General features: G+C 37.5%; 1 protein-coding gene across 2 annotated transcripts in view; it reads right to left on the bottom strand.

Annotated features, from left to right (window-relative positions):
* Ctnna1 (catenin (cadherin associated protein), alpha 1) overlaps positions 1–16729 on the bottom strand; it is a 135875-nt gene that overhangs the window by 56819 nt on the left and 62327 nt on the right. For both annotated transcript variants that reach the window (XM_030250299.1, NM_009818.1), the window contains one exon: positions 15405–15608. In XM_030250299.1, the coding sequence (XP_030106159.1) occupies positions 15405–15608 (204 nt within the window). The remainder of the gene's footprint in view (positions 1–15404; positions 15609–16729) is intronic.

Below are 16729 nucleotides of genomic sequence, written 5' to 3'. Positions count from 1 at the left end.
GCTCTTTTGCATGGTTAGAGGGAAGTTCCAATATTAGAACTCTGCGACCTCTCACATTATTAGATAGGAATGGGAGCTTGTTTGAGTTATGATGATGATGTAATAATAGCAACCAAATATTAATAAAGAGTAAACTCATGCATTTCTGTACAAGAACCAGGGTTAGGAATTAAAGACTATAGCAGATAAGCAAGTAAACAACAGAAAATAAAGTAAAAGTTCTCCAGTTGTTAAAGACTTTCAACAACCTATGATGACAAAAGGATACGAAGTTAATAAAGTGCAAAGAGTCCTGACATCTCAACAAAAGCATCTGAATGAATGAACTAAATGCCTAAAGCAATAAAGACAGCACTAAGATGGATTATTACTAATTATTGTTTAAAAAGAATAGCAATACTATATGGAACAATATATAAAAATCACCTAGCTAAGGCCACTCACTATGACATGAGAAACAAGACAAAATGGTAATACTCTACACATGACCTCCACAGGTCACTGTGTTGTGGCACTACACACTAATGCCACAACAGACAGAGAAAGGAAGGGAAGCATAGGGACTAAACACCTACTACAGGAGCAGACACGCAGAGATGGGAATTAGCGTCCTTGGGAGAGACAGAAAAGGAAAGACAAGAAGTATGAAGAACAAAATTTAGTGGCCTAGAAGCAAAGTGAACCATAAAACACTGCTTCAAATTATAATAGCACCTGTTTCACAATCAGTGACTCATTATAAGGCTAGAAAGTATTTTTTAAAAAGGATCTTTAGGAACTGGGTGTGGGCTGCATGAATGCAATTCAGGCACTCCAGAGGACATGGAGGACAGCTGCAAGCTCAAGGCAAGCATGACCACATGGTGAATCCCATCTCTATAAATACATAAACAGAAAAACCTTAACCTTTTAAGGAAATAATACTTCCCTCTTAAAAATATCTTTAGGTTAACTTACGCATGTGGTTTACTATATCTATATGAAATTGTTTTGAAAGATACAAGAAATTAAATAGAAAACCTATATATGGTTATAAGAGTGATGTGAAAGGATTTCTTTTTACAAAGTCTTTTAATTTTATACTCTTTACATTTGGATCATATAAATACAAAGATAATTTTAAGGTGGTTTTCTTTTTTAAAATGCTTTTAGCAAGTATAAAAAAAATAAAATGGGGTGTGTATTTCTTTAGTCCTAGAAGCAGAGAATATCTCTGTTAGTTGCAGACCAGCCAGGGCTACAGAGAGAGACCTTGTCTCAGAGAGAAATGGAGGGAGGTAGAAGATAAAATAATAAAAATCTCAGTTAAACACTGAGATCCTTGTCAAAATATTAAATACACTCCACTATTCTTAGTTTTGGATATTATTACTAAAGCAAGTAACCGATGAATAATTCCACTGATAACATCTGATGGCAACTGTTCATATTTCAAAAGCAGAGCGATGATACCAGACATCCCATGAGCCTCACTTCAAAGTCAGTCCACCTTAACTATAAAGACTTTCTCTTAATAAGAATCTTCCACTCAGTCTTTTGAAAACCTTCAATAGAAAAACCGATTATAACATGAAAGGGAAAAAGACCTTCTAGACTTCACACTACCTGTCCCACAGTCATTTTTAGGAACATATAGACAACATTTAAACTCACTTGGCTAATTACCCAAGCAGCTATTGAGTCCCTGAAACGATGAGCTAGAGAGCTGTTTTAATCAGAGGGGGTGGGGAGCAGCTTCATACTAGCTTTCCCACTAGCATTCTATTTTTCTTAAATAAACTAGAGAAAAATACAAATACAGCCTATAAAAATGAATAAGAAGAGAAACATATATAATATTCAAATAGCAAGTCTATTTCAAATTCAATCATCAAATAAATCGAAAAGGAGTAGGAATGAATAATGAAGAGATTTTTATACAGAGAAGCCTATTCAAAACTCCATTCAGAGAATGAACATTGATGATCAGTCTCGCTTCCCTATGCCAAATAACTCAGAATTAACTATGGAGTATGCCAGACTCCAGCAAAATGTACATTTTAATAGTAAGGAGACCATAATATGAATCTGGGAACGAGGCCACCAACTTCACTCAAGATAACAGGACACAATAAAATAAGCTCTGCAACAGTCAGTGGGGACATGCTCGCTAAAAAATTAATCTAGTCTTTGGCCATTATTACCAGGGTCCACATAATGACCATAGCAGAAAGCAGAGAGAAGGAAGTGGATCAAAAAGAATAAGCTCTTTACCAAGAGAGTGCTAAATGCAATCACCTGACAAAACCCCTGGAAACCTAAGTTTAAAAACAAAGGAGGATTTGATGTTTGATCCATTGGTGATAAAGCAAATGATCAGTTTCAGTAATCCCAGCGATGTTATAAAGGAGTGGCATGCCTTTGATGCAGCTCTCTAGCCTCACAACCATGCTATCTGCATGGGCACCATCATCACACCCTGTGCCCAGAGGTAGCCACAGAAACTTGGGCAAGTTTAGGTAACTTTTCATACTCAATGTAGATGTTAAGTTATCAGAACAAAGTCTCTTCGCAGACAATTCCTACAGTTACATAATACACATGTATTAGTAAGCAAGCCATTCAAACATACCTGAAAATAAAGCTTCAAAATAAGAGCATGTTTATCCTACTACAAAACAAACCAATCTCACCAAGGCAAAGTACAATTTTTTCATATAATTTCTTAGACATTTCTATGCTTTTATTTTAGTGCGTGCCATGGTCTGGTTTGCAGATGTCAAGAGTTGGTTTTATCCTTCTACTCTGGGTTCCAAGGACCTAACTCACATTGTCAGTTTGGTGGCAAGACTTTTTCCTGGCTGAGCCATCTGAGGCCACCAGGATGATCTAAAGAAGCACTGGCAACAGTAAGCATTCCCGATAGCTTTACAACCAACTGGAGACACACCTCCTAGCCAGCACAGGCTTTGCCATCTTCATGTCCTATCCCTGGCTCCTTGGTCCTACATGAGGAAATGCCGGTGGCATGCCGCCCTAGAAAACAGCAATGAGGCCCTGAAGCCACCTGGCTCCTGCTATATAGCCCACTGAGACTTACTTAGGGCAGCGATGGTACATACTATTTCTCTCTGGTTGTCAATTGAGATGCCTCTCACAAATCTCTACCAAAACTGATCTTACTTTCTACCACAGCAGTAGAAATACCAGCAAGTTTCTTTCAGAAAAAGAAAGAACTCCAATACAGCAACAATGAAGAGACATTACACTTATCACTACCCACTGTTTACAAGTCCTTCAGGTTCCAGGAAGCACCAGTATTTCAGTCTAAATCTCTAGACTCATTGACTCATTCTCTTTGTGCCCTCTCAAATCCAGTTAGGAAGCTAAGATAAAGTAAGCCCTTTCACAACTCTTAGAATGTTATACTCAACCTCTAGGTGAATTATATACACAATTTTCTATTAAGAACCTAACATTTAAAAATATGGTAATTGGCTCAACAGGTAAAAGTAGGTAGGTGGTATAAAGCCTAGAAACTTGGATTCAATCCCTTGAACCTACAAAAAAGAGAATCAATGCTACAAAGTTGACCATGCAGATATACACATGAGCACGTACATGTGCGCACACACACATATATACAAAGTCCTAATGTTAATAAAATATTCTAAAGGCAAACAATTTGCATTTTAAATTATACCTGTTTCAAAAAAGGAGACAAAGTATAAATAAAAATTAGTCAGCCTGACTTCTAGTTCTCAATTCATGAACTATTATATTTACTTATGTATTAGTGTGTGTGTGTGTGTGTGTGTGTGTGTGTGTATCAGTGTAGGGTATGCTCATGCCACAATGTGGTGTAAAGGTCAGAGAACAACTTGTGGGAATAGTCTGTTCTCTTCTTTCACTATATGAGTTCTTGTGAAAACTTTTAATTCCTACCCAGAGTTTCTACCCTGCCATGACCATTTAGTTTCCGGAGAAAAGACATAAAACCTATATATTTACCATGAGCCTTAAACAGCATAAGAGCTGCGCAGACATTTACTTTCTATACCATTACATTCCACTTTCCTATCGGTAACCCCAGGTTATTACTTACTATGTTTCATCTGGGCAGCTCTTAACTTCAACAGGCCGGCCCTTTAGAGCCATGTTTTTATGGCTCACCTAACCTATAGTGGCTTCTTCTTCCTCCTGCACCTTCTCCTCATGGTTTCCCCCAACCCCAAGCCCAGGAAACGTAACCCCACCTGTGTTTCTGTGGCTGTCGGAAACTTTATTTACTAACCAGAAATAACTTGAGGGTAGGATCACTTGAGTCTGCATGCAGACTCCAAGTCTTGGAGGCCCAATATTAGTATTAGAATACAAGCAGCATCAGGCCAACACACTACAGGTTCTGGAGACCAAAAATCAGATCTTTAGACTTAAAAGTAGCTACCTTTACCTGCTGAGCCATCTTGGACCATTTTTGCCCTGATATGAACAGTTTCTGATTGAGCAACTTCTAATTCAACATTTGTATAAGTAAAATAGCTACCAAAATCTATAGGCTATTATTATACTTAAGTTAAACCAATTTTGCACACAATATAGGCTTTAAACACTACCCATATAATTCTGTCTGTAGTAACAGCATAGATAATGTTCAAAATGGAAAAAAAAAATTTCTACTTCATACAGGATAGACAAATTGCCTGAATTCCTGTAGAAAATACCTTTTAGTCATCACACAAGACAGGATTCAATCAAACCTACTGAGCATCGCCTGCCTCTGCCTCTCAAGTACTTCAACTTTTGATATATTTTTTCATTTGATATGAAACTTGGGTTTTCATATATATATAAAAAACATTTCTTCAGGTCTACCAACAACTAAATAAAAATACATTAAAGGCCATAAATAAGTTTACAATGTCTCCTATCCCAATATAACAACAAATACTCACCCTTTTTTGGCTTTGTTTGTGTTTTGTTTTGTTTTTTGAGAGGAGAGTTTCATCAAGTAGCTTTACCTGGCCTGAAACTCAATGTATAACCAGGCTGGTATCAAACTCAAAGAGATCTGCCTGCCTTTGTCCCCAAATGATTGGATTAACGGCGTGTGCCACCTACCTCATCCAAATATCTATTTATATATATATATTTTTTCTTATGTGTGTATGTGTGCATGTGTGCATGGGAAGGGGATGTTGTGCTACTGTGTGCATATGGAAACAAGAGGAGAATGCAGAGTGTTTTCCTCCATCGCTCTCCACCTTATTTTTTGAGGCAGGGTCTCTCACTGAATCTAAAGTTGACCACTTCAGCTAACCTGGCTGGCCATCAAGTTTTCGGGATTCACTTGTCTCCACATTCCAATGCTGGGACTGACTACAGGCAAAGCATGCCCATGCTTGACACTCACAGTGATGCCAGAGACCTAGACTCAGGTCCTCTTGCTTGCACAGCAACGTGCTCTTAGACACAGAGCCATCTCTCACACCCCATAACCAACTTTATTTTTGTTGCATTTGCCTTGCTTGGGTTTTAAAAAGTAGAAACTAGCTCCAAGTCCAACTGTAGTGATCTTAACAGGGCCTTAAGGAATGTCAGACATTCTCTTCCTTCGCCCACATTAAATACACACACCCTAAAACTGTTGATTCACCGGATTCTTGGCTGCCAAAAAAAGTAGACTAGTTTAGTGTTTGACATTTCCTTTTGGCAGTCATTAGTGCTTAATGTGTCACTGTCTAGAGGATAAATGAAATTGTTTCCTTCATTTCTACTTCTGCAGCTCATTTTCTTGGACCTCAGAAAATGTATTAAAGATAATATAACATAATAACAATGATGATCAAAATACCTCTCGATGACCCTCTTTTCACTAGAGTATGAGTTAGTCCTAGCTTTTACAAAAGTACCTTCCTCAGAGAGGCAAATTAAAAAAGAGAAAAACCACCTCAGAGATTTACTAAAGTCTCTTGATATTTGTTGGTAAGCTTACTTAGTAGCATGAGACGAAGAAGAAAAAGAGTCTTAGCCAGTTGCTTATAAAATACTAACCCACACAGTTGCTGTGACTTGTTAACTAATCACCCCAATTACTCCTGAGTCTATTACTCCTGCCACTCTCTTCCCGATAGCCACCCTTTCTTCTGTACAGATCTTAGTACAGACAGTTTCATACTTGCTCCAGTGCTGTAGAATGGTAATGTGCTTTACAGCCTGCTATACTAATATTATCTGCTTAGCGTGAGGTCTGCATTCTTACTTTTATACACCCCCCCCCCAAATGAACACCAAAAAGCAAAAATTAGATAAAATGTAAGTGTAGATGTAAACTGGATACATAACTATCAAGTAAGGCTCCTTTTAACTTTGAGTGTTACTTTTTAATGGCCAATCTCCAAAGCAAAGACTCTGAAATCATGTTGAAAAAAAAAAAAAATGGGTCTGGAATGTAGTTCAGTGGTCTAGCATAAGTGGAGATTTTGGGTTCAATCCCAAAACCTTCATCATATGAACCCAAAATGCTTAAAGTGCCTACAACTGTAAGAACTTCATAATCAAAAACTTATAGGACAAGCTGGCCCAAACAAGAACAAAAAAACTCCATCACTGTCATTTATTATATTCCATTCAAAATCTAAACCACAATAAAAGTAATAACTACCAAATTATTATAGTCAAATAAATGGTGTTTTGCTACCATACTAGATCTTTAAAAATATGACTAAGGCTAGCTGTGGCAGGGAGAATATGGTGGCATATGCCCTGTGATCTCAATACTTGGAAGGTGGAGTCAGAAGATCAGGAGATCAAGATTAGCCTTGAGGAGAGGCGGGAAGGAGGATTAGGAAGACTTCTGGAATCTTCTCATTCACACTGCTGCTCACCAGTACTGCTCCTGGCCTGGCTGTGCTCTGTTATCTCCCTCCTTTAGTTCCCAGTGTTAACTGAAACACTGTACAATTATTTACACACAAATCCTAGGAGAATTACCAGAAACATCTCAGGTACTATCAAGTCTGCCAAGTGAGGAATAGGGAGCTAAGTGGGATAAAATAAAAACTGCTGGTTGTTGCAGGAAGAAAATGATGCTAAGGACTGCATCCTTAACATCTACTACAGTGACACTCAGCTACAATGATGGTAAGTGACACCTTTTCTTAACTCTTCCCAAATATATCCTAGTCAGGGTTCCTAGTGCTGTGACAAAACATCATGACCAAAAGTAACCTGGGGAGGAAAGGGTTATTTCAGCTTACATGCCTTTTTGTTTTTTAAACCAGCAATATAGCATTTTTTTTTTCCTCTCCACCTTCCACTCCCTGTACAGGTACTCACTATATAAACCAGCTAGCCTCAATCTCAGTGAACCACTTGCCTCTGCCTCCCAAACTCTGAGATAAAATGTAATTCAAAACAGGAAAAAGTACTCCAACCGTGAATTCAGAGTTAAATTTAAAGAGTAATTAGCAAGGAAGTCATGGCATGTGATGACACACTGGATTATACTTCACTGACTAATATAAACTGCAATAACAAAACCAGAAATTAGAATATGTGTAACTATAAAGTCACAGCAGAAGCTAGTTGTTCTAACATATCGGAAAATAAAACTTGCAAGACAACTTACTGGTCAGATGACACTTTAGCATAAAGCAAACTTCAAAAGAACCTTTTCCTTATATGCTTTCAAATCACCCCATTATAAAAAGGCCTTACATCCATTTCTTGAGAATGATCAAAGAAAAATAATCACTCTTTGTTTTAATACAGCAAATGTTGCACTTTTAAAGAAATCAGCTATCTAGTGATTGGCAAGCAGTGCTCACTAGCAACCATCAGAGGTGACCACAGATATCCCAAAACCAACGAAAATGAGGATGTACCCTCAGAAAGGGAAAATAATATACTCTGCAAACTTTTGCTCCTCTAATTTTGCAACATGATAAAAATGTGTCAACCAAGTCCATTTTCAAGAGAATAAGCCTAAAGTCAGAGTTGGAACATGCAGACACGCAGGACTCAGTCAGTCCTGGGGAAGTTGAAACAGTGCTCACAGGAGAACTGTAACTGCCTGTCACAAAGCGTCTAAACAGGCATCTCTAAATAAATATATTTTCGGAATGGGGGAGAGACATGCTGCCCTAAAGCAAAAGGAACAAATACACAGGATTGGAGGCAAAAACCACCCATCCCAGCCCCATCATCCTTTAACACCACTTTGAAAGTAGAGGCAGGAGGATCAGAAGTTCAAGGTGCAAGGTCATCCTTACCTACATCAAACTCTATTTAAGAAAAGAAAAAACAAAACAAAACAAAACAAAACCCATAATCTTAACATATATTTACTACCTTAAGATCCTTAAGCCTCGGGCTGGTGAGATGGCTCAGTGGGTAAGAGCACCCGACTGCTCTTCCGAAGGTCCGGAGTTCAAATCCCAGCAACCACATGGTGGCTCACAACCATCCATAATGAGATCTGACTCCCTCTTCTGGAATGTCTGAAGACAGCTACAGTGTACTTACATATAATAAATAAATAAATAAATCTTTAAAAAAAAAAAAAAAAAAAAAGATCCTTAAGCCTCTAAGATACCTCACTATTCAAAACAAATTTTAAATGAAGAAACCAAAAAAGATTAGTATAGCTAAACTAATATAGTTAACTATATTAGTTATATATAACTAGTATTATAATACTAGTATAGTTATCATTTATATGTGCAAATGTATACACAATGCATATTTGTGTGTTGTTACTGGGACTCACTATGTAGTCAGGCTGGCCCAGAACTTACTAGGTTGCCCAAGTGGGTCTCAAATTTGTGACCCCTCTGTCTCCATCTCTAGGGTGCTAGGATACCAAATGTGAATTACAGTAACCATCAAGGGTTAAATAAATATCAGGTTTTAGATATTTGTCATATATGGGCATCATGGATAAAATAAATTGGTAGCCTCCCAAAACCACAAATTTGTGATATTCAAACAATCACATTATTTTAAATAAATCATTAGCAATATATGACAGCTCTGGGCAAAGGCTAAAGCTACCTTGAACCAAAAAGAATGAGAAAGAACATGAATCCAGCCAAAAAAGGATACATCTATAACACAAATCCAACACCTAAGGATCACTGCAGGTCAGGGCGATCAGAAATCTTGGAAGAGACAGAGAAATAGAAGTTTGCTGTGAGCTTGTGTCTCCTAGGAATGTTAGAAGCTACACCCATAAAGCATCACCAACATGACAATTACAATAGAGGAGCTAAACCAGATAAAGGCTTCAACCCACACAAAGAATTACAGGGAACTAAGGAACTCTGAGAGCTGGGGAAAGGCTTACCTAGGAAAGAGAACACAAGGTGGTTATACCAAATGGTCAACTCTGAATGCGCGCGCGCACACACACACACACACACACACACACACACACAACTGAAGGGGAGAAATCGAAAGTGATTCCAGGAAAAATATTTGCAAAATTTCAAAGGGACTGATATCCACACTGAGTGTTTCCCTTTACTACAATATAAATATTAACTGCATTATATTCATGCATTCCAAACCAAGCTAACAACAAATTGAATAATGTTCTGCCTGATACGCATAATGAAGGCATAATACATGTACAGTTCAATTAAAAAACATGGCCAGTTACTGTGTTCTTGTTTTGAGATCTTACAACTAACCACGTTCAATGTTTTAGAAAATAAGCAAATAAAGACTGGAGAGTTTGGAGCTCACCAGTTTAAAACACTTGTTTCTCTTGTAGAGAATTTGGAATTAATTCCCATCACTCACATTGTGGCTTATAACTCTAGTTCCATAAGATCTTGATGCCTTCTTGCTGACCTCCACAGTACCAGAGACACATGTAGTACAAAGAAATACATGCAGGAACAACACAAAGACATATAAATAATACATATTTCTCACACACACACAGACAAACACAAACACAAAGTTAATATGTATCCTTAAGGGAGCTAGAAAGATGGCTCAGAGCCAAAAGCACTTGTTCTAACAGAGGTTCATTTCCCAGCACCTACATCATGGCTTACAACCATTCTTAACTCCAGTTCAAGGGGGGTCTTGAGCCCTCCTCTAACCTGAAGGTACAAGGTACATACATGGTATAAACATACATGAAAACAAAAATTTGTCACACACACACACACACACACACACACACACACACACACACACACACGTTCAAATCCTTAAGAAACATCTTAGCTGGGCACAGTGGTAGCTCATATCTACAATTCCAATACTGCTCCAAGATGCTGTAGTTGTGGGCAACATACTGTGAAACTAAACACAAAGGAGAAGGAAGAAGAAAGACAGGCAGACACAAATGCAAATAAATATACCCTTACTATCTTTAGCCTAACACAGCCCTGTAACCTAAAACTACAGTTCTAAGCACAAAGAAGTAAATACAAAGTACAATGGCTATATGTATGATTACTGTATCATTCTGGCCATTCACCCACCTTAGCTGGTTGGTTATTCAATTAGAACTATGCAACAGAAACAATATGCAAGTCAGAAACATATTCTATGCATAGGCTTTTAAACTTTCTATCTCTCAAGTTCAATAAAGCACAAATAAAAATAAAACTTGTTTTTATTCTACTCTCACACATTACATTTCATCTGCAGTTTTGTAAAAATAAAACTTAAGAGATTTTATTTTGATGCTTATCAATGAGCTACTTTACATTCTTTTTTGCAAACTATTTGAAATGTAGTATTCAGTTTATATATACATTATAGCTATCTAAAATATCACCTGTCATATTTTTAAGTTCTCTATGGAAATATTATGAATGGCTAAGAGAAGAAAAACCACAAACCTAAAGCTATGTAAGCTGACAGCATAAAGCTTTGTTCTCACCAATTTTACAAGCCCTCACTGCAGTCATATGGCCAGTCATAAGACTGCTCAAGACAAAACCAAATGGATGTCCTTTCAAAAACTGAGGATCCTTTATATTCCAAACATTCATTATGTTAAGCTAACCTCACAACAAACTGTAACTCCTACTTAAACATGTATTTTGTACTTATATACAGAACCAAGAATTACGGTATAAAAATTTGTTTTGTTCCTTTGATACAGGGTTTTACAATATAGCTTAGATGGGTCTCAAACTCAGTCTTCCTACCGCCTCCTGACTGCTAAGATTGATTACAAGCATGCAGAGCCATACCAGGCTTAATTACTTTCAATCCACTTACTTTGAAACCCTCAAAGATTATGACACTCATCCAAAGCTGTTTTTCTTTCTCTAGAACCTCCATACCCAGTGCCACTTTAGACTGAAAGACGAGAGGCAAAATAAACCAAACCACAATCGCCAGATTTCATTTCAATATAACTAAGCAGACATTTGTAAAGCCACAAGGATACATTCTAGACCCTTTTGTTGTCATGCATTTGTGGCATTTCACTGTTAAGTAGAGTCAGCGGTATTACTTTTACATCATCAGTATCACTGTTGGCCTATAGAGTGATTGAACTAAAGGCAAGACCACCTAACCTTCCATTCCTTCAAACTATGAAGTAAACAGGAGCATTAAAGCTGCTGGCCTCCTTGCCCTTAGAGCCTTTAATTGGGAAATTTGGTTTTCACCTAAGTAATTAAATTTAAGCTCGTTCTGCTACAAGATACCACTTTTACTAATTACCTACTTGAGAATACTGACATTCAGAAAGTAGATACACACAGACACACACATTGAACGCAAAATCTGTAAGGGCGAGATTGAGGGGGTTTTCCCCTTACTAACTATTCTTAGTATCATGAATATCCAAAATTGCTGGCTTTAATCATTCCCCCATGCCATCATGGATTCCTTAAGCATGCTGAGTACTTCTAGCATTATACAGACCATAAAAGGTTTTTTTTTTTAAATGGTTTAGTCTTCCAAAGTTTTTTGTTGTTGTTTGTCTGAGTTATTTGTTTGTTTGTTGGTTGGTTTGGTTTGGTTTAGTTTTAATGTTTTGAGACAGGTTCTCTGTCTAACAGCCCTCGCTGTCCTGGAACTAGCTTTGTAGATCAGGCTAGTCTCAGAGATCCACCTGCCTCTGCCTCCTGAGTGCTGGGATAAAGGCATGAGCCTCCATGCTGGCTAGTCTGCGGCCTAGCTAGTCTTCCAAAAGTTTAAAACCTGTATGAATAAAAGAAACACAAGGAACAATTCAAGGAAGTATACAATTGGTGGAAACTTCAGTAACAAAATGAGCAATATACTACTAAAGACACAGGCTTGGCTTAGTCTAATGTAGCAAGCTAAAGAAAGAAATGGAGAAAAATCAAGCAAGCATAAAATTAGTGAAGAAATAGAGAGAAATGATGGACAAATCCTGTGTTCTCTGCAAGAGCAGAAAGAGCTCTGAACTGCACAGTGCTTGAGAGGCAGGACTCTCAACCTCATGCAATTCCTATGAAGTTTTCTTATGAGAGTGCTGAGGTTAATTCGTTCTTTTTCTATTTTATGTGTATGTGCGTCTATGTATGAATTCTTCTTGCACGTTTGTCTGTGCACCATGTATGCCAGGTGTCCCAGAGGCCAGAAGGTGTCAGATCTTCTGGAACTGGAGTTATAGATGATTATTAGCTACCACGTGTGTGCTGGGAATCAAATCTGGATCCTCAGTAAGAGCAGCCCATTCCATTTTAACCAATGAGTCATTTCTCCAGACCCCTATTCCTACAAAATTTTTAATGTACCTCTAACAACATTCATATCAACTCCTTGTAGACAACCATTCTGTTCCAAAAAGGAGAAATCAGAGTCTCATATTTCCCCTTATATGACGCTCAAGACATTGCTTTTCATGAGACATATGTTAATACAAAACTGGCCAGTTAAATTGATTATTATTGGTGGTCTGAAATGTTTCCAGATGTTTTATAAGCAGAAGCCTTTGTCTGGTCACTTATGATTCTTTGGACTTTTTTTCCCCATTCTTCTGATGTGTTCCAATGCCTTCCCTTTTAGCCTGACTCTATTAATTTCTGATTTTTAAAGATTTTACTTATTTGTTTGTTTGAAGGTCTTACTGTGTAGCCCTGGCTCTCCTGGGCTACATATGAGATCCACTTGTCTCCTCATCCCAATGCCAGGATTAAAGGTACATGCCACTAACTCATCTCCACCATTTAAAATTAAGATAGATGATAGGTAGGTAGATGGATGGATGGATAGACAGATAGAGCGATCTTAAAATATCTGTATGTGGGTTTGTGCAATGCCCTCAAATGTAAGAAGAGGGCATCAGATTGGAGTTACATGTGGTCATGAGCTACCCAATGTAAGTATTGGAAACTGAACTTGGGTCTTCAGGAAGAGTAGGAAATACTCTTAAACACTTTCTCTTCAACCCTACCTCCATTAATTTTGAGACAGGGTCTCCCTATGTATCCCTAGCTAGTGTGGAACTTATGGAGATTCAACTGCCTGTAGAGCATGTGAACTGCCACTCCTGGATTTCTACTAATTCTGTACAAGATTGATCCCTTCCTTGTTATGTGAATTGATGAAAAGAAATACATAAAAAGTTTTACCTTCAAAAGAAACATACCCAAGGATCATTTCCCAATTTGAATCTCAAGAAAAGTTCTTTCATGACCTCTACAATACTTAAAATTTTGGTCTATATATCAAGTATTATCCTAGTATCCACATAAGAGTAGATATTACATTAGAGACTTAGCATATACATTCAGTATAAATGTTCACACAGTTTCCTACATTCATAACATGAAGAAAAAGTAATATTACTTACATGTCAACCAAGGAAGAAATCAGATTACTCGTGACCAGGGTGACTAGCTGTAGAGTCCAAGCAATTCCATAATTCAAGAGCTATTTTCTAGACTGTTTAGAAAGCTCTATGATTGTCATAATTGCACTGGAATATACTCAAAGTGGCTTCCTAATGACAACCACACTACATACTTCTATATGACTTTCAGTGCTACACATAAGAGCAGATGATCTATATATACACACTGGTTCATGATTCCGACACTATCAAATACTCCTTAACCTATACACTTTCATATTTTTTAATGTTTAAGCATAGATAAGCATTTTTAATAGATCTCATATTTCCACTGTGACTTATCAACCACTTTCTATTTAATTCTAATCTCATTTTTCTTAGGTAGATCACCTATAATCAAAACATGCCAATGACTTAAAATTACATAATTCGCTAACATCACAATATGGTTGAATTAAGTAAAAACATTCATCTTTCACCCTAGAAACACCATCATGGCTCACCATTACCCTTTCACTTATAAAGACATGTAAGTGAACAAAACAAGATGTGTAGCAATGAACATATGAGAAGAAAAAAATAAAACCAAAAAACCAAAAAAATCAGTATCTTTATGTGGAAAAGTATTAATTATATAAGCAAAACAAAAAAGTGAAATAAAACCATTAGGAAAAACTCATTTGTTTCATTGTTTCACCCTTTAAAATATTTTTATTTTTAAAAATATTAAAATGTATTAATAGTTAATGAGACAGTTCTCTATTGTACACAGTAACAATATCTTCACTATACAAAGTGCTGAAGGATGAAGTCATTCATACTCAGCACAGCACAGCCAAGATTCAGATCTACTGTTATTTACACAAAGCAAAGTAGTGTCAGCATGGGGCAGCCAGCACAGTGTGAGGAACAGAATCCTTTAAGATACTTCTATTTATTCATCCCTTCTTTAGAACAGCGAAATACTGGGTACCCAGTCTAAATTACAGTAAACTTAAGCTAGAACTAAATCATTGAGTGGCAGAGTATAAAGGAAGGAGAACAAGGCACATAAAGAGAGAAACCAACAGACATGGTGTTTTCTATGGTTAAAAGGAACCAGACAGCAAATTTTATAATACTGGTTTCTTTGTGATATTTTTTCTTTCTTTTTTTTTTGTTCTGATATTTTTTCTTATGTACATGTGTACACATGTGCACGTGTGTGTGAGGAAGCCTCTAGTGTCTTCCTCAGTTGTTCTCCATATTATCTTTTTAGACAAGTCTCTTACTGAGCCAGGAACTCAAAGACTTGACTAGACTCACTGGCCAAGACCCAGGTACCTGTCCACCTGCCTCCACCGGCTCTGGGATTATAGCTCTGGGATTATAAGCACCATATTGCTTAGCTTCTTAAAAACGAAGCTAAAAACCTGAATCCAAGTCATCATGCTTGTATGGCAAGACTTTACCAACCAAAACTTCTCCCCAGTACCCAATGCAGATAAAGCACCCACACAATGAATGAATGAATGAATGAATGAATGGATGGATGGATGGATGGATGGATATATGAGGGGGTACCATCAGTCATAAAAACAAATTCCTCAGCCATCTTAGTTCCAAGAGAGGTTTTGGCACTTACGTTGCCCATGTATTCTGAGAGCAGGTCCTGTAGAGCCTGGCGGACAGCATTACACTCTGCCACAATGCGCTCCCGACGGTCATCACGTGTGCAGGATGAGTCAGCCATCAGGGCAGCCCCACTAATAATGCTTTCCAGGCGCTCCTCCAGGGACGGCCTAAAGCGCTCCTCGCTGAAGCTCAAGGGGTCCACAATGATTTGTTTCTACAGAGAAAGGGTTACTAGAGTTAATCCTCATTTCTGTCCCCTCAGTTATTCAAACTGCAAGGAAAGTATTGATCAGGAATATCAAGATGTAATCCTAACAGCAAAGGCCATCCCATGTAAGCTGTCACCCCACATCAGTGATTACTTCGCAAAGCCGGAATTAAGTATGATATCACAAATGCAAACAGTGCTGCCATGTTCACACTACTTTTCCTATACATCTAAAGGTCACCCTGTAGAATATTGGTTATTAAAATTATCACATGTTAATCGTAAGAAAAAATACCTCTATGTGAGGTATATAGCTGCTACAAGACAGAACTGTTTGACCATAGACAATTTAAACAACTAAAGTACTAACTTTTCCTCTTTAAAAAATGTATTTATAATGAACTTATAATCGACTAGACACATGTTCATTAAATACAACTGACTTTCATACCAATAAATGTCTATGCAAATATTTGGGCATTAACTTTTAATTTTCTTCCTTAATAATTTCAACTTAAATGCCAATTTTTTTCTGCCAAAAACTTGGTATTTTTCAGTGAGTAAACATTTCGCCCTTTCTTTCCAAGGAAGCTTCATTTTGAAAGTGATCATGTACCACCTTCAGTTAATTATTAGACTACATTTTAGCTGACCATTTTTCTTGCTAGATTTGGTTATTAAAGGATTTCTCTGATCAAGGTTGAATACAGGGCTGGAGATGTAGCTGATCAGTAGCGCATCGGCCTAAGCATGTGTAGGCCCTGCAGTCACTCTCCAACACTGCCTAGTCACGGAGGAGGAGACAACAAAATACCTCTGGACAATAGATGAGAACTGTTAGAGATCAGTTAGTGCAGGCTCCTCACCTTACAAATAACAAAACCATGACCCTAGTCTACAATTCAATTCAGGGCAAACACGCTCCTTACTAACTCAAAAAAAAAAAAAACCAAATACCTAATGTTACCAAACTTGAAGCAGAAGAAAACAACGGTACCAATACATTACAAGACATGTCCTAACAACCATAAAGGCTATCTTACGCTTAATTCTATAGGAGAAGAACTAGAGGACAAGTTCGGTGGTAACTTGCCTAGCATGGATGAGTCCTTAAGTTCAATTTTCTG

Source organism: Mus musculus, chromosome 18 (assembly GCF_000001635.26).
Source record: "Mus musculus strain C57BL/6J chromosome 18, GRCm38.p6 C57BL/6J".
Classification (NCBI taxonomy): Eukaryota; Metazoa; Chordata; class Mammalia; order Rodentia; family Muridae; genus Mus; species Mus musculus.
This window is presented reverse-complemented; position numbering and strand designations above follow the sequence as displayed.